We start from the raw sequence: 27,587 nt of genomic DNA, 5'->3' as shown, positions 1-27,587 counted from the left end.
CCGTTGAAGTCTGATGGTACTATTTTTAACAGTATTTATTAGTAAAAATACACAAAAATAATATCAATGCAAACATACAGATAATATATGTCGTCAATACTAACTCTAAAAGCGCAGGTATAATAATAATCAATAAGAAATAAGCTCTATCATTGTCTAGGAGATAATGTATTGTCCGATGGAAATATAAAAGTCACTCAGTTCATTCAGGCTGCAGCCTTTGGTTGGAGTCAAGAGAGAGATTTTAGAAACTTGCCAGCTTTTCCTTTTTATGATTTCGATCCTTGGTGTTTCATTGGTGTGGTCTCTTCTTTAGCTAAGCCGTTCTTCCGTGGCGATCCCGCCAATTCCCAGGCAAAGGGAAAAGGACGCACGCGAGCCCCACCGGCTGTCGCTATTAAACGCTGTCACGAGATTTCTAGTGTTTCTCCTGGTGTGTCTAAAGGAGTGTTCCCCAGACCCTCTTTTATCCTTACTCATGGGGTCTCAGATGTCAATCAGGTTGGGATGATGCAATCCCTCAACCAGCCCACTCTGGTCATCCCCTGAGGGGCTTCAATGAATAGTACAGTACTCAATACACAATTCCGTCTCCAAGAGACAATAACCGTTATCAGTGGTTTTGTTTCGCTGAGGCCAGGACACATTCCAAACCTTGTGGATTCTGTGTGTCTCTCTCTCATTTCCTGGGTCCCAGACCTGAATTAATAGCGATCTTGCGATTCTTGAAAAGGAGGGGGCTACTTTGTACCCTTCGGCCCCTCAGAGTTGTGGCACATTCGTAACATCAGCAACCACTCATTTTAATTCCATTTCCCACCCCCATTCCAACATGTTAGCGCATGCCCCTCTACTATCACAGTGAGGACACACGCAGGTTGGAGGAGCAACACCTTATATTCCATCTGGGTGGCCTCCAACCTGATGGCATGAACATCAATTTCTCGAACTTCCAGCAATGCCCTCCCCTTCACCATTTCCCATTCCCTCTCTCACCTCCCTCTGGTGCTCTCCCCCCCTTTTCTTTCTTCCATGGCCTTGTATCCTCACCTATCAGACTGCCCCTTCTCCAGCTCTGTAACTCTTTCACCAATCAACTTCCCGACTCTTTATTTCACCACTCCCCCCCACCCCGGTTTCACCTATCACCTTGTGGTTCTTCCTCCCCCCTCCACTTTATTAATCTGACTCCTCATCTTTTCTTCTCCAGTCCTGACAAAGGGTTTCAGCCCTAAATGTTGACTGTACCCTTTCCCATAGATGCTGCCTGGCCTGCTGAGTTCCTCCAGCATTTTGTGTGTGTTGCTTGGATTTCCAGCATCTGCAGATTTTCTCATTTTTTAATTTGTTTTCTTTAATTGGGTTTTTTCAGGTTTCTTGAAATGTGGCTGCCTGTAAATAAACAAGGTTTTATAATTTATACATTTTTTGATAATAAATGTACTTTGACTTCGACTAACATGTTCTGTATGACGGATTATAAGCTAACTAAGCTATAGTTTCCTGCTTTCTATCTCTCCCTTTCTCAATGGGGGGGGGGGTTGATTTACTATTTTCCGATTTATGGGAACCATCCCAGAATCAAGGAAATTTTGGAAAATTAAAACTTACACTTCAGTTCCCTCACAACCACTTCTTTGAAACCTTAGGATGAAGTATATAAAAAAACCCAATTACTTCTAAGTTCACAGTTCTAATTACATTTCACCGCTATCTCCTTGATGATCATAATTTTCTCTATGTTCGCCCACCCTTCCTGAATTCCAGATTCATATCTACTTCTAGAATGCTTAATTTATTCTCTATAGTTCTTTGTATAGGCTGGTTCAGTTGTTGAAATCAGATTAAATACTGAGATATGATATTGTAGATTGCAAATTAGAAGGGCAAGGATTTGTCAGAATACTATTTCTTGTTCCATACTTGTGTTGATTTCTTTTTCTATTTGGCAACAATTTTGCAATTTCACCTAACTCAAAACTATTTATTCTACAAATCTTATTTATGCCACAGAACCATGAATTTTCCACGACTTAATACCAATAAATGCATAATCACTTTATCATCAGATTCTGGTGTCAAATCGCAAATTGTTCTTCCACTTCATGAGCGCTCAGCTGCTTTAGTGTATTTTGCTGGCATAAGGTATCTTATCTTTTTCCAAAAGTATGAATTCTGTGGTAGAGATTCATTCGTCCACTTCACTGTCCTGTCTGATTTCAAAATAAGCTGAAGTGACAGTGGTAAAAATGTTATGTCTCGTATTGGAATATATTCAATAAGTATTGGCTTTATTAACCTCTCGACCAAGGCTTGATGAAGACCTGTCATCAAGCCATACATAGAACTGTCATTTGCCATATATTCAGCACTGAGGATTATAATCAAGGTTCTGGATTTGTTGATGTAGCAAAGCATTTCATCGACAGAAGCTGCAAAGAGAAAAAAATTGATGATCAAATAATTTAATAAAATAAACACCAACCTGTGCTACTTTACAGATCATTGGCCTTGTTACTCAGATATTTACAATATCTGTAGATAGTGCTGTGGATAGTGTGGAGGGCTGTCAGAGGTTACAGCGGGACATTGATAGAATGCAAAACTGGGCTGAGAAGTGGCAGATGAAGTTCAACCCAGATGAGTGTGAAGTGGTTCATTTTGGTAGGTCAAAGACTCTTGGTAGTGTGAAGGATCAGAGGGATCTTGGGGTCCGAGTCCTTAGGACACTCAAAGCTGCTGCGCAGGTTGACTCTGTGGTTAAGAAGCCATACAGTGCATTGGCCTTCATCAATTGTGGGATTGAGTTTAAGAGCCGAGAGGTAATACTGCAGCTATATAGGACCCTGGTCAGACCCCACTTGGAGTACTGTGCTCAGTTCTGGTCACCTCACTACAGGAAGGATGTGGAAACCATAGAAAGGGTGCAGGGAAGATTTACAAGGATGGTGTCTAGATTAGGGAGCATGCCTTATGAGAATAGGTTGAGTGAACTCGGCCTTTTCTCCTTGGAGCGACGGAGGATGAGAGGTGACCTGATAGAGGTATACAAGATGATGAGAGGCATTGATCGTGTGGATAGTCAGAGGCTTTATCACAGGACTGAAATGGCTAGCACAAGAGGGCACAGTTTTAAGGTGCTTGGCAGTAGGTACAGAGGAGATGTCAGGGTTAAGTTTTTTCATGCAGAGAGTAGTGAGTGCATGGAATGGGCTGCCGGTGATGGTGGTGGAGGCGGATATGATAGGGTCTTTTAAGAGACTCCTTGAACTTAGAAAAATAGAGGGCTATGGGTAACTCTAGGTAATTTCTAAGGTAAAGACATGTTCGGCACAGCTTCGTGGGCTAAAGAGCCTGTATTGTGCGGTAGGCTTTCTATTTCCTAAATGCTTTGTTTGATGCTACTCCTCAGCAATATAATTTAAATTTGTCAAACTTCTTAGATCAGGAATTTACTCTCAAAGGCAAAAAAAGGTGGATTCTAGACATCTGAAATTGGAACAGAATATGCTGAAAATACTCAGCAGGCCAGGCAACATCTGTGGAGAATTCTGATGATAGATTATTGACTTGAATTGTTAACACTGTTACCCGTGAGGAGGCATTTGTGACCCTACAGCACATTAAGGTGGATAATTCCCCAGTGACTTCGGACTTTGTGATGAGGATGGAGAAGAAATTGTAGAGGCCCTTGTGGAGGTACTGGCTTCATTTTAAGCCACTGGTAAAGTTCCCAAAAACTGGAAGGCAGCTAGATAGATAGATAGATAGATACTTTATTCATCCCCATGGGGAAATTCAACTTTTTTCCAATGTCCCATACACTTGTTGTAGCAAAACTAATTACATACAATACTTAACTCAGTAAGAAAATATGATATGCATCTAAATCACTATCTCAAAAAGCATTAATAATAGCTTTTAAAAAGTTCTTAAGTCCTGGCGGTAGAATTGTAAAGCCTAATGGCATTGGGGAGTATTGACCTCTTCATCCTGTCTGAGGAGCATTGCATCGATAGTAACCTGTCGCTGAAACTGCTTCTCTGTCTCTGAATGGTGCTATGTAGAGGATGTTCAGAGTTTTCCATAATTGACCGTAGCCTACTCAGCGCCCTTCGCTCAGCTACCGATGTTAAACTCTCCAGTACTTTGCCCACGACAGAGCCCGCCTTCCTTACCAGCTTATTAAGACGTGAGGCGTCCCTCTTCTTAATGCTTCCTCCCCAACACGCCACCACAAAGAAGAGGGCGCTCTCCACAACTGACCTATAGAACATCTTCAGCATCTCACTACAGACATTGAATGTTGTTCTATTGTTTGAAGAGGGTAACAAGGACAACCCAGAGAAAGACAGGCTGTTTAACCTGACACCAGTGATGGAGAAGTTACTGGAGGGAACTCAGAGGAACAGGATCCACCATAATTTGGACAAAGTCTAATTCAGTAGAGTCAGTAGGGCTTTGTGTGTGAAAAGTTGTGATTTCAGAATCTTTTAAGTTTTTTGAAGTAACCAAAAAGACAGATGAGAGTAGAGCAGGATATTGTCAACTGGATTTCGGAAAGGCCTTGACAGGACTGGTCAGGAAGGTTTAGGTCCCATGGGATCCAAGGAGAGATACTTGGGTGGATTCAAAATTGGCTTGAAGTTCAAAAGCAGAGGTTGGTGGTTGAACGTTGTTTTTCAGAATGGAGGCCAGCGACTAGTGGTGTGCCACAGGTGTTAATGTTAGGACCCTTGCTATTTGTTATTCATATAAATGATTTGAATGTGACTGCACGAGATTTGATTGGTAAGTTTACAGATGACACAAAATTAGGAGGTGTTCTCAATAGTGAGGAAAGGTATCATAGGTGATTATATGATCTTGATCAGTTAAGCAAGTGGGCCACAAATACAATATATATGAGATGATGTACTTTGGAAAGTCAAACAAGTATAGGACTTGTACTACGTATGTTAAAGCACTAGGAAATGTAATGAAACAGAGGGCCCAGTAGTACAATTACAAAGGATAGAGTACAGGGAAATACATACAAGGATATTGCCAGTACTAGGGAGCCTGAGTTGTAGGGAGAGGTTGGCCAGACTACGTCTCCATTCACTGGAACACAGAAGAATGAGGGGCAACTTTATAGTAATATTTACATTTATGAAAGGCATAATTAAGGTGGATGGCAATAGTCTTTTTCTTATGATAGGAGGGTCCAAAACTAAAGGGCATAGTTCTAGGGTGAAAGGTAAAATCTTCAAAGGAACTTAGCTACATTTTTCATGAGGAGGGTGGTGAGTTTATGGAGCAAACTGTCAGAAGAAGTGGAAGAAGCAAGTACAGTTGTATTCTTTGAGAAGCACAATATGGTGTCTACTACACTGGAGAACCCAAACACACAATAGATTGTGTGATCACATTGTAGTGCATCTACATTCATTCCTCAGGCGTTAACTTGAGCTTACAGTTGCCTGTCACTCTAATTCTATATCTATGACCTACCCGTCAGTGGCCTCATGCTCTTTTCCAATGAGGCCTAACATTAACTTAAGAAACAGTTAAATTCAATAGTTTTAGGCAATTTGACAGGTATACTTTCATCACACTGGCTGCAATCACCAAATGAAATAATTCACCATCAGAATTTCAAGAATAAACAGGGATGGACAACTAAATCTGACATTGCACTGCCAATACCCCATGAACAAATTTAACACAATGTATAATGGGAAGGAAGTACTTACAATATTAATTAGTATGCTGTCTAGAAACCAAAGTTCTGTTGACATTAGGAGGAATGAATGAAATGTGATTAAAGAGAGATAGAAATTCAGTGGATGGGAATGCGATGGGTCTGGCTCAACAGGAGCATACTTGAAGTATCAAACAAAAAGTAAATGAAGGGATCTTCACACTCTTGTTTAGAAACAAGACAAAGAAAAGGTTCAAGGATGATGATTGCTAATGAATGTATTTTCTCATATAAAGTGTACATTTTAGTACTGCAATTAAGTTGAAGAGACAATCGTACCTGATCCAGGAAGAACATCACGTTCAAAAATGCACAAACGATAGCCAAATTTTTGTTCTAGAATTGAGGGTAATAGTTTCAAAGCAAAAGCTTCTACCTCAGCGCAGATGACAGTCTCCTTACTCTTAAGAAGCAATACATAGGCATCATATTCCTTACTGTCTGAAAGTCAAATCCAAAAAGTGAGTATTAGTTATTATATTTAATACACTGATTATTATGTGTGATGACTATTGCTTTGTAAAGCAATGAATGAGCTGCACTCCAGTCACTAGTATGCATGCTGTAAAAAGCTGCTGGTGTAAATCTTCAGGCTTTCATTGATGGCAAACAGCACCTTTAAAACAGTAAGTGATGACCTGCCCGTTTTTATCAAATGGGTGGCCAGAATTGCTTTCCTCTGTCTACTCGATCAATTTGGGCTGCATAACATCATGTTAATTTAGACCAAATCCTAGAGCCCATAGTGAACCCAGTTTAAATGATTTAAACAAATTATTAGTTAGCGTATTTGTGACAGGAATGATGTATCATCACTGACAATAAAGAATAACTCCTCATAAAACAATTCCAATGTGCCAATCACCAAAATTATTTTTGCACTTCCAGGCTAGTAGATGTCACTTTCCTGGAAAAGTCTGAAGCTTGTGGGAAGGGGGAAGAGCTGTGAAATTCACTAAAACTGCTAATGTCACCTGGTTGCTTGTGGTTGGAATTGGAAGGTGGTTCTGCAGATGTTTTTAATAGCATTTGTACAGTGAAAGTGCTTAGGTTTCTGTGACTTATAGTGAATTTTTGTAATGCACGAATTCACAATAGACTGCTTAGGATGTGGAAAGGTGCAGGTGACTGCAACCTGAATTTACAGATGCATTGATATCCTGGATAGGGAGAGGTCCATAAGCAAAATCCATCACTTCAGTTCAGGGTTTATCTATTCATCTTTGATATGAATCAAAATAAGATTTATGCATACCGTTATTTTTAGAATTTTACCTTGTAGAGTTTCATCCTTGGAAATTAAGTCCCTGAAGCAAAGGGCCAAGTCTATTTTGAACCTGGCATAGACCACTGCTACAATAATGATAACAGCCAAGGTTGAAAACAGTAGCAGGAATATTAGACAGAAGTCATGTTTGCCTACAGAAATTAAATAAAATTTGTGATCAGCCTCATTAATGCAGAGTATCAATCAAACATTGCAGTCACAGAGAACACAAAACCCCACAGTTTCCAGTTACCTTCCTCCCAACGGAAGGCACACATGTGAGAAGTTAAGTGGCAATGGCTCAACGAAGTTAATTAGCTAATTTGACCCCTTAATCTCCTGAATTTAAATTATTGGAAAATTACCTCAATGAAATGTATAGATGATAGGATAGATGGCGGGATAATATTTTCTCTTGCCAAATGTTAGATGTCACAATCTCAAATAAGGTTGTCAACTATTCAGTGGAGCGATGACAAGAAATTTACTTAGCTGGGGGAAAACACACAGAACACTGGAGGGAACTCAGCAGGTCAGGCAGACTCAACAGGTCAAAAATAAACAGTCAACATTTCAGGCTGACATTCTTCATCAAGACCTCACCTGAATTTCCAGCACCTGCAGAGTCTCTTGTTTATCTTTACCCAGATTAGAGGGTAGCAAATCTTTGGAATGCAATGCCCATAAATCCAGTAATGGCTCAATCACTAAGTACATTCAAGACAGATTGATAGATTTTAGATAATAAGAAAATCAAGAGATACAGGATTTGTGAAGGACGTGCTGTTGATGTATAAGATCAGCCTTGAGTTTATTGAATGGTGGAGCAGAACAGAGGGGTGGAGTGACTTTCTCTTGCTTGTGTAGTTATGTGGTATTGATGCTGTGCAAATACCACCTGTCAGGCTTCAATAATTTTGTTTATCAGTGTATTGCATTAGTGGCTTATTTTAAACATTCATGCACCTGAAATTCTGACCATTTATCTTTATATAGTTGTGATCTGTTGAGTGTTTCCAATACTTTTTGATTTTAATATATATTTTTGGATTTGCAAGTTTTTCAAATTTTATTTTTATCATTTATTTGAAATGGGCAGGAATTAATTATAACATAAGTATAATTTTTGACATATTCTAACTTGCAACCGACTATCAATTTGCAGCCGATGCAGTGAAACTCATGATTGTGGCCCTATCTTCCCACTTCTCATTCTTCCTTTCCCTAGTTCCTACCAAATTGATGCCATTATACTTGTTCATGCTGATTCAAATTTAATGCTTTACACAAAATGTAAAATTCTGCAGTTGTTGGAAACATGTTGCAGGTCAGACTGGAGGAATGGGACAATCAACATGCTGAATGTTCCAGGTTTGGACCCCTCTACAGAAAGGGAAGAATTGACTTCATAAACTGCATTTAAAAATGGAAGGAACAAAATGAAACAACAAAGCTTTCACATACAAATAGATAAACAAGAAAGGGAAGCTGCTCATCTTTGAAGTGGTGGCAAAATAAATGTCATTACTGTTTTGACAAAAGAAACATTTTGCCTTTGTCTCTCAATTATCTCATGTTACCCTCTTGCTGATTCATGCCATTTATCCACCTTCTGGTTTCAACAAGATTTTTACTGGTTTCCCTTTTCATCTGTTTTTCCCCCACCAACTACCAACAGTTGAAAGGGGAAAAAAAACAGATGACTGTTAAATGCTGTTCATCTAAGGATGTTACCAAGGTGTTCTGTGTTTATGGATTTAGACAATGGACTATGGATGTTTTTTCAGTTTTATAGTTTGTATATTCCGTGTTTTCACTTACGCTTTCTCTTTTTACCTGCAGGAAAGGGAGATTTGGGAGTTGACGTTCTTGTGGCATTTTCTGTGGTGGACAGGGTCTGATGATCAATGTTCCTGTTGCATTTTTCAGTTTCTGTCATTATCCACAACACCACCTATCTTAGTATCATCTGCATACTTACTAATCCAATTTACCACCCCATCATCCAGATCATTAATGTATATGACAAACAACATTGGACCCAGTACAGATCCCTGAGGCACACCACTAGTCACCGGCATCCAACCTGACAAACAGTTATCCACCACTACTCTCTGGCATCTCCCATCCAGCCACTGTTGAATCCATTTTACTACTTCAATATTAATACCTAATGTTTGAACCTTCCTAACTAACCTTCCATGTGGAACCTTGTCAAAGGCCTTACTGAAGTCCATATAAACAACATCCACTGCTTTACCCCCATCAACTTTCCTAGTAACCTCTTCAAAAAATTCAATAAAATTTGTCAAACATGACCTTCTTTAAAAGCGCCAGCTCCTTCTCCAGTTGGTACCTCTATGTATTGCTGCAAAAAACTATCCTGCACACATTTTACAAACTCTGAACCATCCATCCCTTTTACAGTATGGGCTTCCCAGTCTGTGTGTGCAAAATTAAAATCTCCCACAATCACAACCCTGTGCTTACTACAAATATCTGCTATCTCCTTACAAATTTTCTCCTCCAATTCTCGCTCCCCATTAGGTGGTCTATAAAACACCCCTATAAGTGTTATTACACCTTTCCCATTCCTCAATTCCACATAAATAGTCTCCCTAGATAAGCCTTCTAATCTATAGCCAAAGCACCGCTATAATATTTTCTCTGACAAGCAATGCAACACCTCCCCCTCTTGCCCCTCTGATTCTAGCACACCTGAAGCAACAAAATCCAGGAATAATTAGTTGCCGATCACAACTCTCCCACAACCATGTTTCACTAATAGCTATAACATCATATTTCCAGATATCAATCCATGCTCTAAGCTCATCCACCTTTCTTACAATGCTCCTAGCATTAAAATAAATGCATTTAAGAAATTTTCCAACTCTTACTCTCTGTTTATCCCTAACAGTGCAATCAAATTTACTATCTTCTTTTTCTTCCTTCTCTCCTACATCTTCGGTCTGAGCACTCCCCTTCTTTATCACCTGCCTATCCTCCCTCACACACAGTCTACATGCTTTCTCTATTTGTGAACTAACCTCCGCTCTCCTCAATTTGATTCCCACCCCCCAACCATTCTAGTTTAAAGTCTTGTACACTGCTCTCATACATTTAATTTGAAGAGAATGAAGAGAACAGGTAACTGCATTACAATAAAAGAAGAAAGAGAGCCTATATAGAATTGGCGTCGTTTCATATTGGCATACTCCCAATATAATAGTTGTTTCCTTTTTGATGAACCAAGATGGGTGCTTGTACAAAATTAAAACGCTCAACAAAGGTGGTGAAATTTAACATTATGGTACACCATAAATCTATGAAGTATAATGTCAGGATAAAGGGTCAGCCATATGAAACTTGGGTGAGGAGGAATTTTTACCATTATAAATCTTTGCAATTCACTATTCAAGAGGGCTTTGGATTTTAAATAAATTGGTATAATCTAAAGTGAGATGGATGGATTTTGTACTGGAGGTCTTGAGGACTATGGAGGACACTCAGGGGCTCAAAGGACTATCTGACCTACTGTTGGCCCTGTTTTGTATCTCCTTATTTTCTTAACAAGTCAAATCTATCCAGGTATCAGCTATAGACATGCAGCCGCCACTGCAAATGAAAACCCAAGCAACACTATTATTGCACACAGCTTATTAATCTTCAATCTAAAAACAACTAATTCATCATAAAATAAATCCAGAACATTTTAATCTAGATGCTTAGCTTTCACTGATTTTGGCCGCCAGTAATCCAATGATCCAACTTCAATTTATTATTCTATTACTTGAATGAGAAAATGCAGTACCTTTTTCCCGAAGAGTGACAGTGCCATTTAAGTCCATCTCTGGACAAGTTAATTTACAAATGAAAGGTTCATTCAGATGCTCTTTTTCAATTTTTTTGAACACCAGGGTGCTTATCTGATATGTTCTACTGCCTTTTGTGACAACACTAAGAGGAACAGAATTGTGAGAGTGTCATTATTGAAAATAAGGAATTGTGTTAATTAAGCATCCAACACCAGTATATAACTGAAATATTCATGTTTTTAAGCTGCTTACAGAAATCGAACTTGTTAGTATAATTGCACATTTACTCAGGCTCGATGGGATTTTGGATTAGTAACACTAAAAATAAAACACTTTCTTCTATGATTTTTCATTAATTACAGTTAAAGTAAATATTAGCTATTTACTTTAATGACAGTCATCCTGGAGGACCTTCCAGTTTAATGACAGCTGATATTAAGCAATAAATTGGAAATTTAACACAGCCAATATTTGAACTCTGGAGAATATTGCTTCCAATAATTTATATTTGCTGCAAAAGCTTTGACAATGGGCTGAGTATAATCTATATCACTATATCTCCTACCTCTTATTGTGTTCATAGACAGGATCTTCTTCGTTTGTGTTAAAGTCCCGCTCATTAAATAACCAATACAGTATGCAGAATTCATTGTTTTTGTTGTCAAGAACAGCTTTGCATTCAATTTTTTTTGCATCTCCTAAAGCAAAAAAAAGCTCAAGTTATGGAAATTATTTGGTTTTATAATAGTATTAATTATTTTAACATGTTTTACAGTACTGATTAACTAAATTCTTTTCTTATCTTGACCCTAATAGAACTATAGTCACTGGTCACAATATGCTCCTCACTGAATGATCAGCCTAACAGGATATCATGTGTTGCCCCCTTTCTTGTAGGGCTATCTGCATATTGCTTCAGGAAACTTTCCTGGAAACAATTGATTCTTCCTCTTTTGATTTCTTAGCACTATGGCAGTCTGTCAATGTTGGAGGAAATTAAAATCTACTACTTGCGCCGTATTTTTCCGATACCTTTCTATGATTTCCCTACTTATATTCCCCCCTAAAATCTTGCTGACTACTGAGGACCTATAGTATAATAGCATCAAAGTAATTACTTTTCTTATTTCTAAGTTCTATTCATATGGCCTTGCTGGATATTCCTCCTGGAATATCCCTTAAGTAGATTCAATATTCAAGTTTATTTTCTCATGTGTACATCAAGACACATAGTGAAATGGGTCATTTGCATTAACAACCTACACACCCTAGGGTATGCTGGGGTGCAGCCCACAAGTTCACAACACCTTCCGGCACCCACATAGGATACCCAAGATGCCTGGCAGACCAACACAGAACTCAGCAAAACAGATCAATATCAAGCAAAAAAAAATCGACAAAAGCAACAAGTCCTGTTGTGCCTGCACAATTACATATCAATTAAATACAAGCAAGCATGTGCGAGATGGCTTTAACTGGTGTATTCTCATTGCAATGAGAGAGCCACAGCACAATGCCCATGTGTCGACAACAGCGTATGCACAGGCAACAGATTAATACATAGTCCTAAGGGGGAGGGGTCATTGCTCTAAAAAAATAGATCCATACATTACACTTCCTCACCCTTTAGGTCAATGTAACATAGAACTGCATATGCACAAAACATTCAATTTCCCTTTCACAAACCGATATTCCAAATAAACATGCTTTCATGATAACAGTCCATAACTAATTACACAGCTCTAAAGGTTCAGTCTTTCGCGTGGTGCTCTGTTTCTTTCAGGATAGCGTCTCTGGGCCTGTGGAGTGGCATCGGGTTTGGTAGGTGTCTTGTCTACGTCAACGTCCTCAGTTTCCGGTGTCACATTGCTGTCAGTGACACGATCAACACTGAGAGGCAAGTCCGGTGACTGTAATGTGTCCGTCTTGTTGGATGCAGTCGACTCAGATGTGTCCTTTGGTTGAGCATCCAGTATCTGGTCAACATGACGTCTCCAGGTCTGATCTCCAAAACCCACTGTGCACATCAATAGTCTAGTTCTTGTAGCTATTCTACCAGATGTCCACTTGTCTTCTTCGTAATCATCCACTCAGACTTCCAATCCAAACTTGAAGCTCCTTGCTGCTTCACTTGGCAACTGGCTGAACTGTTTATTCTGCACTTTCCTTCAGAAGTCTGGTTTCAGGAGGTCAATGCAAGATCTTGGATTCCTGTTCATGAACAGCACTGCAGGTGCTTGATTTGCTGTCACATGGACAGAGCTCCAATACACAAAAAGGAAGTTGTCCACCTTGTGCTGTAGAGGAATGTCCTCCTTGTCTATTGCTTTAATGGATTTCTTGAAGGTTTGGATAAACCTTTTGTTGATTGGCGGTGAGGAGCTGACTTGAAATGTCTAATGCCATTTTTCTTCATGTACTGTCAGATTTCTTCTGGAGTGTACTGTGGTCCATTGTTGCTCACAATTTGTTCAGGCAAGCCATTTATGGTGAAGATAGTCCTCAGGGAGGAGACAGTCTTTGCTAAGGTGGATGACTTCATTGGTCTAACCTCTGGTCTTACTCGAATGAGCATCCACAGCACAGAAACACAGAGTCCATGAATGGCTCAGCAAATTTAATATGTATTCGTTTCCATGGAGAAGATGGCCACTCCCACAGGTGTGGCACTTCGAACTTTTTGACATCCAGAACATCTTCTGGACAAATTTTCAATCTGTTTATCTATTCCCAGCCACCACATATAGCTCCGGTTGAGACTCTTCATCTTGACTGTACCCAGGTGTCCCTCATGCAGATTTTCTAACACTCCAGTGCACAACACGAGATCCACACATCAGCATTCTTTGACATACTGACAGTTGGTCTCATCTCACAGAAAACTGTGGAAACATAGGATTACCATGAGCTGGCCATCCTTGCATGGTGATTTCATTGACTTTTGACAATGTTGGGTCATCCCTTGCTTCCTTTGTATTTCAGAATTTGTCACCAGCAACTGGTCCATCAATGTGGTGTGGAACACTTCTGCTGGGTCACAGTATGAAGACTTTTCTTCTTCATCTGCCAATAGTGGATGACATGACAAGACATCAGCATTGTTGTGTTGCTTGGTACCCTTGAACTCTATGTCATAAGAGTGGGCTCCTAGGAACAGTGCCCAACATTGTACTTGAACTCTATGTCGTAAGAGTGGGCTCCTAGGAACAGTGCCCAACGTTGTACTTGAACTCTATGTCGTAAGAGTGGGCTCCTAGGAACAGTGCCCAACGTTGTACTTGAACTCTATGTCATAAGAGTGGGCTCCTAGGAACAGTGCCCAACGTTGTACTTGAACTCTATGTCATAAGAGTGGGCTCCTAGGAACAGTGCCCAATGTTGTATTTGAACTCTATGTCATAAGAGTGGGCTCCTAGGAACAGTGCCCAATCTTGTAACCAGGTGGCAGTCTTCAGTGCAATTCCCTTCCTGGATTGAAAATGGACACAAGGGGCTGGTAATCTGTCACTAGCATAAACTTTATGCATTTGCTTAGCCTGGTGTTTGAGGTTTTTCTCTCCATTGAGCTTTTCTGCACTTTGCACATTCTCTCTATGTGACCTTGTCTGTGACGTTTTCTGCAAACTTTTGTTTTGAACCAACAGTCATTTGTATCATGGGAGGAATTACCACATCAATGACATCTCTGGCTTTTTGCACCATTCATAGACGTTTTGTGCATTTCACATTCTAACTTCCTTTTCTGTAGTTCTGCTGCATCCTTTGCTGCAGTCTCAATTCCCATTCTAAGGTTAGATCTTTTTCTGCCAAAGGTCTCGTTTGAGTGCATTGACTATGCATGCCATATAGTCTCTTAAGCCATCAGTAAGTCCATCTCTGAAGTCACAGTACTGGGAAAGTGCTCAGTTCTGCAATGTATTCAGAAATGCTTCCATCTTTTGACTGGTTCCTTTTAGTTTCGGGTTCAAGTGATTCTGTAAAATCGTACCAATTTCATCCAAACGTCTTGCTTGCTGCCTTTGCAAGGGTTACAAAGTTGCATAAGAGACTGTATGTACTTAGGCCAATTAAGCTAGTAAGTGTAGGAGCTTTCTTTTGCTCCTTCACGCTTGTTTGATCTACAATACAGTTCCACCCTCTCAATATATGACTTCCAGCCTTCATTCACGCTATCAAATTCGACTAAAGCCATTCCCATGTCATTTTCACTTTAAATTCAGCGTATTTTTCACTATTACTAACATGCCCTTCGGCTTTCTCGTACTGTTTAACTCTTGCTGTTCCATCCCGTAACCATTGGTACAGTTTGTGATATTCTCTGACATTCAGGTTCATACTCGTCACCAATTTGTCGTGTCTGTGCACACCTACATCTCAATTAAATAAACGTATGCAGGCGGAAGATGGTTTTGCAGTAAGAGAGAGCACAATCGCATGCGCACACAACAGATCAATACGTAGTGCTAAGGGGGAGGGGGTCATTGCTCTAAATGAAATAGGTCTATACATTACAAGTCCTGTTCTTTCACCTACCCTTGCACGTTATCAGTCCTCTATCCCGAGGACAGGCCAGTTCCTTTGGTCTCCAGACCAAAGGAGATTGAGAGGGGATCTGATTGCAACATATAAGATTATTAAGGGATTGGACAAGATAGAGGCAGGAAATATGTTCCAGATGCTGGGAGAGTTCAGTACCAGAGCGCATGGTTTGAGAATAAGGGGTAGGTCATTTAGGACAGAGTTAAGGAAAAACTTCTTCTCCCAGAGAGTTGTGGGGGCCTGGAATGCACTGCCTCGGAAGGCAATGGAGGCCTATTCTCTGGATGCTTTCAAGAAGGAGCTAGATAGGTATCTTATGGATAGGGGAATCAAGGGATATGGGGACAAGGCAGGAACCGGGTATTGATAGTAGATGATCAGCCATGATCTCAGAATGGTGGTGCAGGCTCGAAGGGCCGAATGGTCTACTTCTGCACCTATTGTCTATTGTCTATTGTCCAGTCTCCAGCAGACTTGGACTTGGGACATTGACTTTTGACTTCCCCAGCAGACACGCGGAGATTCGCAGACTCGGGGTTCCAGCCTCCTGATTGCAACCCTTAAGCTCGAATCCTCGGTACTGACTCCGATCACCCACCCATCATAGAACACTAGGCCTCGAACTCTGGTCTCACCAACTCGCAAACCCAGGTGTTATCGCATATTGTTTCTCCTGTTCACATGGTAATCCGACTCCAAGTGGATCTCTAATTTCCCCACACCCAGGTCTCTAAGGCAGCCTTTCTCAACCTTTTTGCCCTGGAGGAACCCTTGAAATAATTCTCAGGTCTCAGCTCACGATACGTTAGTGTGATCAGTAAGTTGTAGACATAATAATCCAAAAATAATTGTCAATGCTCTTTGAGTAAAGAATGAATTTTAGCTTACATTTCTTGAAATTAATCTCTTTCCCTTTCATAAATGTTAAAAACATAAGGCAAACATAATACATTTCTCAAATCTGGGTCGAACTTGAGATAAGCACACATGGATTTCACGTTCATCTGAAATGAGACTATTTCTATCCTTGCTCTTGATGCTTGTTAAATAAGATAAAGCTTGCTCACACATGTAAGAAGTTGAAAACTGCAGCAAAATGTTCATTGCTTTCCTATGAATGGCAAAATACTCTTCACTCACAGAAATCCAGAACTTGCCCAGGGACAGGTCAGTAAATCTCATCTTGAGTGCATGATGACAGTGCAGCTCACTAAGTTCTTCCTCTTCTCTCAAGGTTAATTTCTCAGGCTTAGCAGAAGATTCAGAGAAAGAGTGCCTCACCCAGTCGTATACTTGTGTTGATAGGGAGGACCTAAACCCTTTTGTATCTATCTTGTTAATACCAATGCGTACAATAACCTTTGGCTGCTTGTCTTGGTCCTTCAGCATGATAATTGGTAATTGGTTTACTAATGTTAAAGGTACCAAGGAACAGTGACAATACTGTTTGCATTCCATCCCTACAAATCGATCTAAACTATAAGTATCTCAAGATGTTAAAAGAACAAAAAAAAGATGCAGAATATACTGTTACAGTTACAGAGAAAATGCAATGTAGGTAGACATTAAGGTACAAGGGCCATAATGAAATACATTGTGAGGTCAAGGCATCATTGTTATCTTGATGACCAATCAATAGACTTACATCATCAGAATAGAAGCTGCTGTTGAGCCTGGTGGTGCATCCTTTCAGTTTTTTGTATCTTCTGCCCAATGGGATGAAGATAAAGAATGTGCAGGGTGGGAGATGTCTTTGATTATGTTGGCTCCTTTACTGTGCAGAGAGAGTCCATGGAGGGGAGGTTGGTTTTCATAATGTACAGAGCTGTGTCCACAACTCTGCAGTTTAGAGTTATACAGAAATACAGCACAGAAGCAGGCCCTTTGGCCCAAATTGTCCAAGCTGAAACCATTTAAACTGTCTACTCGCATCAACCTGCACTGGGACTATAGCTCTCCACACCCCTACCATCCATGTACCTATCCAAACTTCTCTTAAACATTGAAATGGAACTCGCATGCACCACTTGTGTTGGCAGCTCATTCCACGTTCTCACAACCCTCTGAGTAAAGATGTTTTCCCATACGTTCTCCTTAAACTTTTCACCTTTCACCCTTAACCTGTGATGTCTGGTTGCGGTCCCATCCAACCTCAGTGGAAAAAGCTTGATTGCGTTAACCCTATCTATACCTTTAATAATTTTGCATACCTCCATCAAATCCTTCAATTTTTTACGTTCTAAGGAATACAGTCCTGACCTATTCAATCTTTCCTTATAACTCAGGTTCTCCAGACCCAGCAACATCCGTGTAAATTTTCTCTGTACTGTATCAACTTTGTTTACTTCTTTCCTGTAGGTAGGTGACTAAAACAACACACAGTCCAAATTAGGCCTCATCAAAGTCTTATACAACTTCAACATTACATCCCATCTCCTGTACTCAATAGATTGATTCATGAAGGCCAATGTGCCAAAAGCTTTATTTACAACCCTATCTACGTGTGATGCCACTTTTCAATGAATTATGGACCTGTATTCCCAGATACTTTTGTTCTAACACACTCCTCAGTGCCCATTTCTTGTGATCCTGGGCAGAGAAGTTGCAGGAGCAATCCTAGCTGCTAGATGTGGTCAGTGAGGGGCTGCAGCTGGACATATTTCCTACAGATGTTCTCAGCACCGACACTGGCAGTCTCCCTGATCTCCCATATCCTGTAGGAGACAGTTCTGACCTTATCACACCATTGCTCAGCATCCTTACCGAATCAAATCGCAACAAAGCCTCAGCTCTTACATCTCACTTCAGGTTCCAACAGTGAGGTAAATGCATTCTCCTCAATAATCCAATAGTCTGTGATTAGCTGTTGTAAATCCAGCATGGAAGCACAATATTTGCATGAAATATGAGGAACACAGGCCTCTGAGTTCTATTAACATTAGAAAATAAATTGCATAAATAATTTCTAGAGGACAAGGCAAATCTCCTGCTTCTGTGTTTTACAAGCCAATTTTTACTGTCATGCTCACCAGAACATCGCTAATAGGTTCTGCAGACTGAGAAACAGAAGCTATAAGGCAGGCAAGGTGAACTGAAAATGAGATCGTTACAAAATGACCAATCTATCAGCTTCTACAAAGTGCCAAGAACCCTGGCACTGGATCTCTATTAAACCAGTTTCAGAGACGTGGTCACATCAAGCCAAGACTTTCTTGCGTTCACCCTTAGGGGAACCAGGGCTGGTCTCTCTGTGCTTCTGTAATGAGGTGGTAGCCAGCTGTCTTGTTCTGCTACTCTCAGAGTTGAAGTTTGACAGGTTATTATGCCTGGGACCTCCTCAAATGGCGACAGCATGCCCATATGTACTGTCCCATCTTCTCCTGAGGAAAGTCACCTGCCGTAGACTAAAGGAAATATTTCAATGGCAGGCAGCTGAAATATTTCTTTGAAATTAAATGAGCTAGTGCTGTTAAAGTACCACATAAATCCTGTTTATTAGCCTCTAGATCCATATAGGATTGCAACTGGTAGTTTAGATTCTTGGCCATTGGTTTTAGTAGCAGATCTTAGCTTTCCAGCTGGAATTATAAAGAGAAAGTAGAGCTCGCAGTCCAATCAGTCTTCTGGCAAGTAAGCACAGGCTCAGCAGGCTTGACAGTGAGACCACATGTGGAATGGTTCTTGAGTAAGGTCTTTCATCAGCAGCACTTTCAACAGGTGTCATTTTAAAAAGATATTCTAAATTACACATACCGAGCTTAACATCAATTTGCTCTCTCCTACCAGGATAAATTAATTTTGGTATAAATCGTTCAATATGATCTGTGGAAAAAAATAAACATGATAGTTATTTAATGATGTTAATTTTTAAATAAAGGTCATTATATCCCATTTAAACAGCAGACATACTGGATTAAACAAAAGCCAAAATACTCTAACATTGCAAAACAGTCAGGGGAAGGGATCCTGTCCAGTCATGAACCATGACACAGTCTTGAAACAAGTTTCTAGAAGTGGAACATCTATTTCTATAAGCTCTAATCCTGTCTTACAAGATGAATTTAGAGCAGAAGAATGCAAGTTGCTTTGGGTCTTTAGAACAAGTTAAGAAGCATTTCTGCATGTGCTATCCCTGAGTTAATGCAATGTGGGGTTTTTCAAAAGCATCTAAATGGAGTTTTCAATGGATTTCAGGCAAATGCTCTATATCATCGAACTCTTAGAATCCCTTCACTGGATTTGCTTAGAGAAACCTTAGAGAAACTCAGCAACACGAAACGTTAGAGGAACTCAGCAACACGACACGTTGGAACAACTCAGCAACACGGCACGTTAGATGAACTGAGCAACACGACAACGCCGGTTGAAATGAGTAACACGACACGTTCGAGGAACTCAGCAAGTTAGGAAGTTAGGAAGTTTCTGAGTAATCCTGTCATAATGCTGAATTTGGTAATTTTATGCCATTATTAAAATGAGACTCCAATTATAGAAATAACTTATCCTTTAAATGTTGAAACATCAATAACAAGCTTTTGTTCGATAGATACTTAACTTCTCAGATGATTATTGAAAGGAAGAATGGTCGAGATTGTTGGCACTTACACTGCCTTTGAATCATACCAATGAACAACTTAAACACAGAAAGGTATCAAAGAGGTTGTAACTTCAGATCTGATATAAACCATTGAAATGTTTTTGTCAAACCCTGAGGTTATTACAATGGGCACTTGAGTTTCTCTTTTCATGTTGTTTACTTTAGTCTAGCTCCCTCTGAATTTTCAGCCTACGTCATTCTTTAGCTTTAATCCTATCATCATTAAGTGAACCAGCGGGTAGAGGACACTGTTTTACCATAGGTTTTAAAGCTTTTCTAAAGGCAAAAATTTTGCCTCCACAAACAAATAGCAATTCAGGTACGATTATTTTCATATTTTTAAAATCACAAAGCCATTTATCTTCTAACTTGTTCATTTCCAAGTTTAATAGCAGAAGCACCCTTATCCTATCAAATAATACATGAACCCTCCAAAAGGAGGCAAGCTAGCAATTTGCACATAAATGAGGCTGACTTCCTCTATTTTAAGCTGTTTAAGCCTCAGAAAAAATGGTATTTGAAAGGAATGGGAATGGCTTCATAGAGAAGAGCAGACAGCATTTTACTTAAATAGTAATCATACCTCTGGTCTTCAGTCTTATTGTTCTTGTAACATTATATTCCACTCCATCTTTTCCTAGGGTGAGTACACACGTGTAATTTCCAGCACTCTTTTCCTCTACTTTGCTAATGGTGTATGTATTCCCTGTGTGAACTTTGTCCTTGCAGTTCTAAAAATTACAAGAATATGTTGGTGGTGTTTTCCATCTGTACTGTAGGGATTGATGCTTGTTACACATTGAGGAAGTCAACGATTTTTCATTCCTTTGATTCATAGTGATCGATTTCTACAAGTGATAAGTAACGTAACCTGCATGACTACCTTCTGAAGAACAAAGATGGCTCATTCCAGGCTGTAGGAGTATGTACTGATGATGCTCTGAAGCTTGGTGCAGCCCACTACAAGAGTCCGGTGGAGGAGCACCACAGTATAGGGTTCTTCTGCTACTGGACAGGGAAGGTCCAGCTTGGATGAGGAAGCTAATCACAAACAAGAGAAAATTTGCAGATGCTGGAAATCCAAGCAACACACACAAAATGCTGGAGGGACTCAGCGGGCCAGACAGCATCTATGGGAACAAGTACAGCCTCCCTCTGGTGTTCCTCATCCCTTTTCTTTCTTCCATGGCCTCTGTTCTCTCCTGTTGGACTCCTCCTTCTCCAGCGCTGTACCTCTATCACCAATCAGCTTCCCAGCTCTACATCCCTCACACTCCCAGTTTTACCTATCACCTTGTGTTTCTCTCTCCCTTTCCCCATCTTTTTCAATCTACTCCTCGTCTTTTATTTCTCCAGTCCTGCCAAAGGGTCTCGGCCCGAAACATCAACTGTACTTTTTTCCATAGATCCTGCCTGGCCTGCGGAGTTCCTCCACCATTTTGTGTGCGTTGCTTGAATGAGGAAGCTGCCCAATTATTGTAGCAGTGCACCTCCCCAGGGAGCTATAGTGTTATTGGTTTTAAGGAATGTAATTGAACATACTTAATGCATTATCTCTGAATGTAAGAATGAAAATGCATTGCACAATTTATTCTTGTGAATATTTTTATTATGAATAAAATTTATTTTGATACATATTTTCTTTTGATGTAGTTTAATAATCTTGCAAATGGCATTGTAAATCTACTAAAGCTGACTCTTAATGGATCAAGAGTGGGAGAACTCTTCTGTTTCTTTGTTATTGATGGAATAGTATTTTTAACCACCGTATGCCACCTCATTAAAAGCAACAGAAAACTTTTAAAAATGTGGTTCTATTGTATTCATAGTTTAACATGTCTAACACTTTTAGAATGCTTTTCCTTTGACTTGTATGTCCTCCTACTAATTTTGAACGTCCTCTTATATGTCCTTCAAAACTTTCAAGTGATATGAAATTATCATCCCTGTTGATATCGTGCCTCCTTTCTGCTTGCTCACTAGGCAGAATTATACATCTACTAAAGTGTGCTAAGTTGACGTGTTAAGATGCAGTACTATTAGATTATGCTTATTTTTGAATTAAAGTTTAAAATAAAAAGCTATTTTTGTGGATATAGTAAATTATTGAATGCAGATATACAATCCTAATATCATCAATAGACCAAAAAGGGAAAAGATGGAATGAAGATATTTATATTGAACTGTAACTCATCCTCAAGTTAGTCCAAATTCATTTAGGGTCAGTGAATGTGACTTTACATTCTCCTATTTTAAATAAAACCATAACTTCCAATAGACGTGTCTTGACTACAATATTGTTACAGACTGGATTTTCCATTTTGTTTGAGAATACAATTTTGCTAAGTAACATCATTTTTAGAACTTCTGCACATATATTACTAATATAAGTAATTTAAACCATTAAATTAATATCCAATCAATAGGGATAAATCGGTACACAAATTTGAAGTATGATTTTTACCTTCACCCACGTAATATTATCTTCATTGCTGTTGTAAACTTCCAAATTTGGACAGGACAGCGTATATTCTTTTCCAACAGTTTCCACATGATCAAAGAACTGGACATCGCATAATCCTTCATACTTGTGTACATTCAAAGATGTGACTGCACTACTAACATTATAAGTTCTATTGCTGCAAACAGAAAATCAACAACATATATGAAGTAATGTTACAATAATTATTGATGTACAACCACAAAATAATGCTTAATCTCTATCATTTCTAATAGTTTTGGATATTTCCATCTGCCTCATCCTAGTCCAGATCATCACTTTTTTCACAGTCATTGGATCTAAATACTGGAATTCCCTTCCAACAGCACCTTGGGAGAACTATTAACAGTGGTACAAGAACGTAACCCACAACTAACTTTGCAAATGCAGTTAGAGCTGACAATAAATGCTGCCCTTTCCAGCAATGCCAGCATCCCAAACAGAATTAAACAGAAACAAATACCGTCAAATATAATTCATTTTTGTCCTTGATTTATTGGGGCTAGAAGAGAGTGGCAGGGGGATCTTTGGATGGAAAGTTCAAACATATGCTAATATTCCACAGACAGTCCATTTTCAGATTCAGAATCAGGTTTATTATCGTTCTCTTATATGGTGAAAAATCTGTTGTTTTGCAGCAGCAGTACAGCGCAAAGGCATAAAATTGCTAAAAATTTGACCCTACTGTCACAACAGGTTCATAGCAGATGCCATTTCAATTATTTATGTATTTATTTATTTTAGAGATACAGCGCACTATAGGCCTTTCTGGCCTTTTAAGTCATGCCACCTGCAGTCCTGATTTAACCCTAAGCTAACCATGGGACAATTTACAATGAGAAATTAACCTACTAGCTATAGACCTTTGGACTATGGGAGAAAACAAGAGTGATCCCAGGAAACCCATGCATCCCATGGGGGTGGGTATAAATTCCTTACAGAGGACGCAGTGATTGAACTCCAAACTCCGATGTTTTGAGCTGTAATAGTGTCACATTGACAGCAATGCTACCATGACACCCTTTATTGGCTCTTCACTGAACTCTGGAACATCTGGGCTGTGAAGATGCACATATCAGGGTGTTCTTCATTGACTACAGCTCTGAATTCAATATTATCATCCTTCAAAAATCTAATAATGTATTCCATGACCTGGGCTTCAATGTATCCTTGTGCAGCTGGATCCTTGATTTCCTCACTTGCAGACCTCACTTACTTTGGATTGGCAACACTATCTGTTCCACAATCACCATTAGCACAGATGCATCACAGGGCTGTGTGTATAGCCCCCTGATCGACTCGCTTTATACTTATGACTGTGACGCTAAGTACAGCTCTATTTAAGTTTGCTGAAAACACCACTGTCTTTGGCTAATCAAAGGTGGCAATGGGTCAGCATGTTAGAGTACCTTGGGTCCAGCGTGTAACTGCCATTACAAAGAACGTAGAGTAGTGCCCCTACTTTTTAAGAAGTTCGTGAAGAATCAGCATGTCATCCAAGACTTTTACAAACTTCTGTAGTTGTGTGTTGGGGAGTATATTGACTGGCTGCATCTCAGCCTGGTATGGAAACACCAATGCCCTTCCATGAAAAAGCTTACAAAAAGTAGAGGATACACCCCAGTCTGTCACCAGTAAATCCCTCCCTACCATTGAGCACATCTACAGGGAGTGTCGTCACAGGAAAGCAGCATCCATTATCAAGGCCCCCCATAATCAGGCCCTGCTCTCTTCTCGCTTCTGCCATCAGGAAGGAGGTACAAGAACCTCCAGGACTCACACCACCAGGTTCAAGAGCCATTATTACCCCTCAACCATCATGCTCTTGATCCAGAAAGGATAATTTCACTCAACTTCACTTGCCCCAATACTGAACAGCTCTGACAACATATTAACTCACTTTCATCTTATGTTCTCAATATTTACTGCTTATTTAATTATCATTGTGTTTTTTTTTTCCTTTTGTATTTGTATAGTTTGGTGCCTTTTGCATAGTGGTTGTCTTGTTTGGAGGTTTTCACTGATTCTATTATGTTTCTTTGCATTTACACAAGAAAATGAATCTCATTGACATATATGTACTTTGATAATAAATTTTCTTTGAACTTTGAAATTGCAAAATAAATAGTGTTAAAAAAGGAAGAGGTAGTATTCATGGATTCACAGACCACTCCAAAATCTGATGAAATGAAGGAAGAAGTTGTTCCTGAACCGCTGAGTCTGGGTCCTCAGGCTCCCTCAGGCTGTGAGGGTATGTCCCAGATGGTGAGGATCCTTAACGATAGATGCCAACTTCTGGAGGCACCACCTCTTGAAAATGTCATCAATGGTGGGGACGGTTATGCCCATAATGGAGATAGAGTAGCTGAGTCTCTAACTTTCTGCAACCTCTTCTGATCCTGTGCAATGGAGCCTCCATACCAGGCAATGATGCAACCAGTCAAAAAGCTCTCCACCATACACCCAGAGGAATCTTTGGTGACATACTAAACTCTGAATGAAGTAGGGCCAGTGGTGTATTTCTTCCTGATTGCATCAATATATTGGCCCCAGATTCTCAGAAATGTTTACACTCAGGAACTTATAGCTGCTCCTCGATTTAATTATATTACCAAGATTGTCATCGCATGCGTTAATCTCTTCCTGCTTATTGATTCCACTGAATATGTCGATTATTTTTCAAAATTAGGTACAAACTGAAAAGCTAATACAATCCAAGCACGACTAACACCAAAATATTTTCCATTAGACCAGCTGAATTCATTAATTCACAAGAAATGCTGAACATTAAACCTGTGTCAAAATCTTTCACAAACAATATCTATGCATTCACAGTGCATTTTTGTCCTCTAATATGAACCTATATAAGTCCCTGTCTGTTTGAGGAATGGCTTCCAATATACCTAATATTTATTCAAAGAAAACTATACTGCAAGGCAAAAGTAATTGGGCTAGAATGTATGGGAAATTTTGTTAGGTCATTTGAGTGTTACAACATGCAGAAAATCTGAACAGTAAATAAATACTCCCATTGCTACTTACAAAACAGAACAACTATAACTCCCAGTGTCATTCACAAAGACAGGCCAAAATCCTAATGAGGTTTCTTCATAGGTAATCCTGCCTGATTCTCGTAAAATATTTTTATGACCACCTTCAGGAGTATGTTTGTACCAGGTGATGTTAAATCTGCATGCTTGAAGGCTGTTCATATCAAGAGGAGTGGATGCATTACACAGATTGCACGCTAAACGGACATGCTGCCCTTCAGTAACGGATACTTGTGCCGAGCTTTTTGAAAAACATTTGCCAATCAGACATCCTAACAACAAAAAGAAATAAACGTTACTCATTTGCAGAGTTTACAGTAAATGACTAGAAACTGTGCACTGACTACGTAACATAGATTCAACCTTTAGATATTTTACCATGAGTTAATGCATTGCAAAACATTTCCATTAATACTAAAAGCAGATTGCATGAGATTTGATAGAGTCTAAATGTCCAAATAATATATGCCTTAAGTCCCATAGTGGATTGGGTTCCTCTCCTGTAAATTAAAGTGATTAGAATAATTTAGGAAACCCTTTATAATATCTAATATCTCCAGTGATTGTTATAGGTTGTTACAGCTGGGGTGGTCATAGGGAAAAGCTTCACTGATTATTAAATGCTTCTAATGGCATGTGCCTCAAATAGCTTCTGACAACCAAGTCCAGATACTGGCATTCACACATAGCTTAGCTTCTAAGCCTGGCGGAATAGTTTCTACTGACAGCAGAAGGGGTAAAGGTGGGTTATTGATGCCTTAAAACCAGTCACTTTGTGCAGATGGGGCTCATCAGCCGTAGTAGGCAGCTCATCTAGGAGAAGGAAAACTCTGATCTCACTCCTCCGTTGTCTTGTGGCTATACCCACTCCTGGGGTGGGCTTCAGGAATAAACAACCCAAGGAAAAGTCAAGAGCTGGAGTCCCTAAGGCTGTCCTATGTTGATCTCAATGCTGACTGGCAACCCCTGCGATGCCACCGATGACAATCTGTATTGGTCTCTACCATTCCTTTGGTTTCATCAGATGGGTGGAGAGGGGGAGCTTGCTACATGGGCAACAGCTTGTTCAGCTTGTTCTCCATATCATACTGTCCAGGCTTGCTTATCTAGACAGCTAGCAACACCCATGGTCAACCTGACCGATGAAAGCCTCCTCCTCCAGTGATTGTCTTAGGGTCTTCCCTGGGTTTGATATGCCCTGGTGGTTTATCCTGTTTAGAATAATCTTACTCAATCAGTAACAGAGAAAGACCTCCTCTTAGGCAAAAGCTAATTGGGAAATAACTGCATGTTACCTGATTCTTCCAGTCAGATTCAACTAACTGGGTTTTAGCTTATGGGTTGTTTCCTCAGATTTCCTCTAATACCTCATGCTTCAAAAAACATTTGATTTATGAAAACATTTTTACAATTTTTGTCTGAAATTTCAGCTGTAATGTTTTCCCAGTGAATATTCACTTCCATCAAGAGTCCAATTGCAATTAAGTTACAACTACCTGATTCTCAAAACTAGTGGTGCTGGACTGGAAGAGTTTCAAAACTATGAGTATTATTCTTATTAATACACCAACATACTCTTTGTTTATTAGATGTCATTTTGTACATTAAGGTATCCTAAGAACCAGTGAACTTTATGTGACTGCAATAAGCAGAACCTTGTGAGCCAGATACCAAACAATTAATGTTCCTAAACAATTGGACAGTACATCATTAGTGTTCTAATCCATTCTAGAAGACTTCTAAAGATGGCATGAGAAGCTACTATACTACTCCAAAAATTTAACCACTGGTCGTATTCTTGGGTTCTGTGAAACTGTTTCCAACTAAGAGCTAGTGTAAGTTCCAAATGAGCCTTTTAAAAGGCCTCTCCTTGTACCCATCTCTGATAATGTTGGAAACCTTTCCAGTAGAGTCTTCATGGCTCTTTTCAGAACTATAATATTTTATTTGGGCCAGATATAGTACACTTGAGAAAATACAGATGACAGGTCTGCTTACCTTGAGTTCTTCCCAAAATATAACAGAATATTATCAGTGCCAAATATTTCGCGTCCATTGCCATGATCTGATTATAAG

The 27,587-nt window shown here is 39.6% G+C and overlaps 1 protein-coding gene across 1 annotated transcript; it reads right to left on the bottom strand.

The window, feature by feature from the left end:
* Window positions 1–1,175: 1,175 nt before the first annotated feature.
* Window positions 1,176–27,587, bottom strand: LOC140725957 (interleukin-18 receptor 1-like). The gene is made up of 10 exons (XM_073041874.1): window positions 27,510–27,587; window positions 25,504–25,783; window positions 22,426–22,600; window positions 20,545–20,692; window positions 19,118–19,186; window positions 11,391–11,523; window positions 10,822–10,967; window positions 7,019–7,162; window positions 6,023–6,184; window positions 1,176–2,432 (listed from the first exon to the last, which is right to left on the bottom strand). Exons 1-10 carry the CDS (start codon window positions 27,571–27,573, stop codon window positions 2,104–2,106), a joined length of 1,650 nt encoding a protein of 549 aa, XP_072897975.1. The 5' UTR covers window positions 27,574–27,587; the 3' UTR covers window positions 1,176–2,103.

Source organism: Hemitrygon akajei, chromosome 4, assembly GCF_048418815.1.
Source record: "Hemitrygon akajei chromosome 4, sHemAka1.3, whole genome shotgun sequence".
Classification (NCBI taxonomy): Eukaryota; Metazoa; Chordata; class Chondrichthyes; order Myliobatiformes; family Dasyatidae; genus Hemitrygon; species Hemitrygon akajei.
This window is presented reverse-complemented; position numbering and strand designations above follow the sequence as displayed.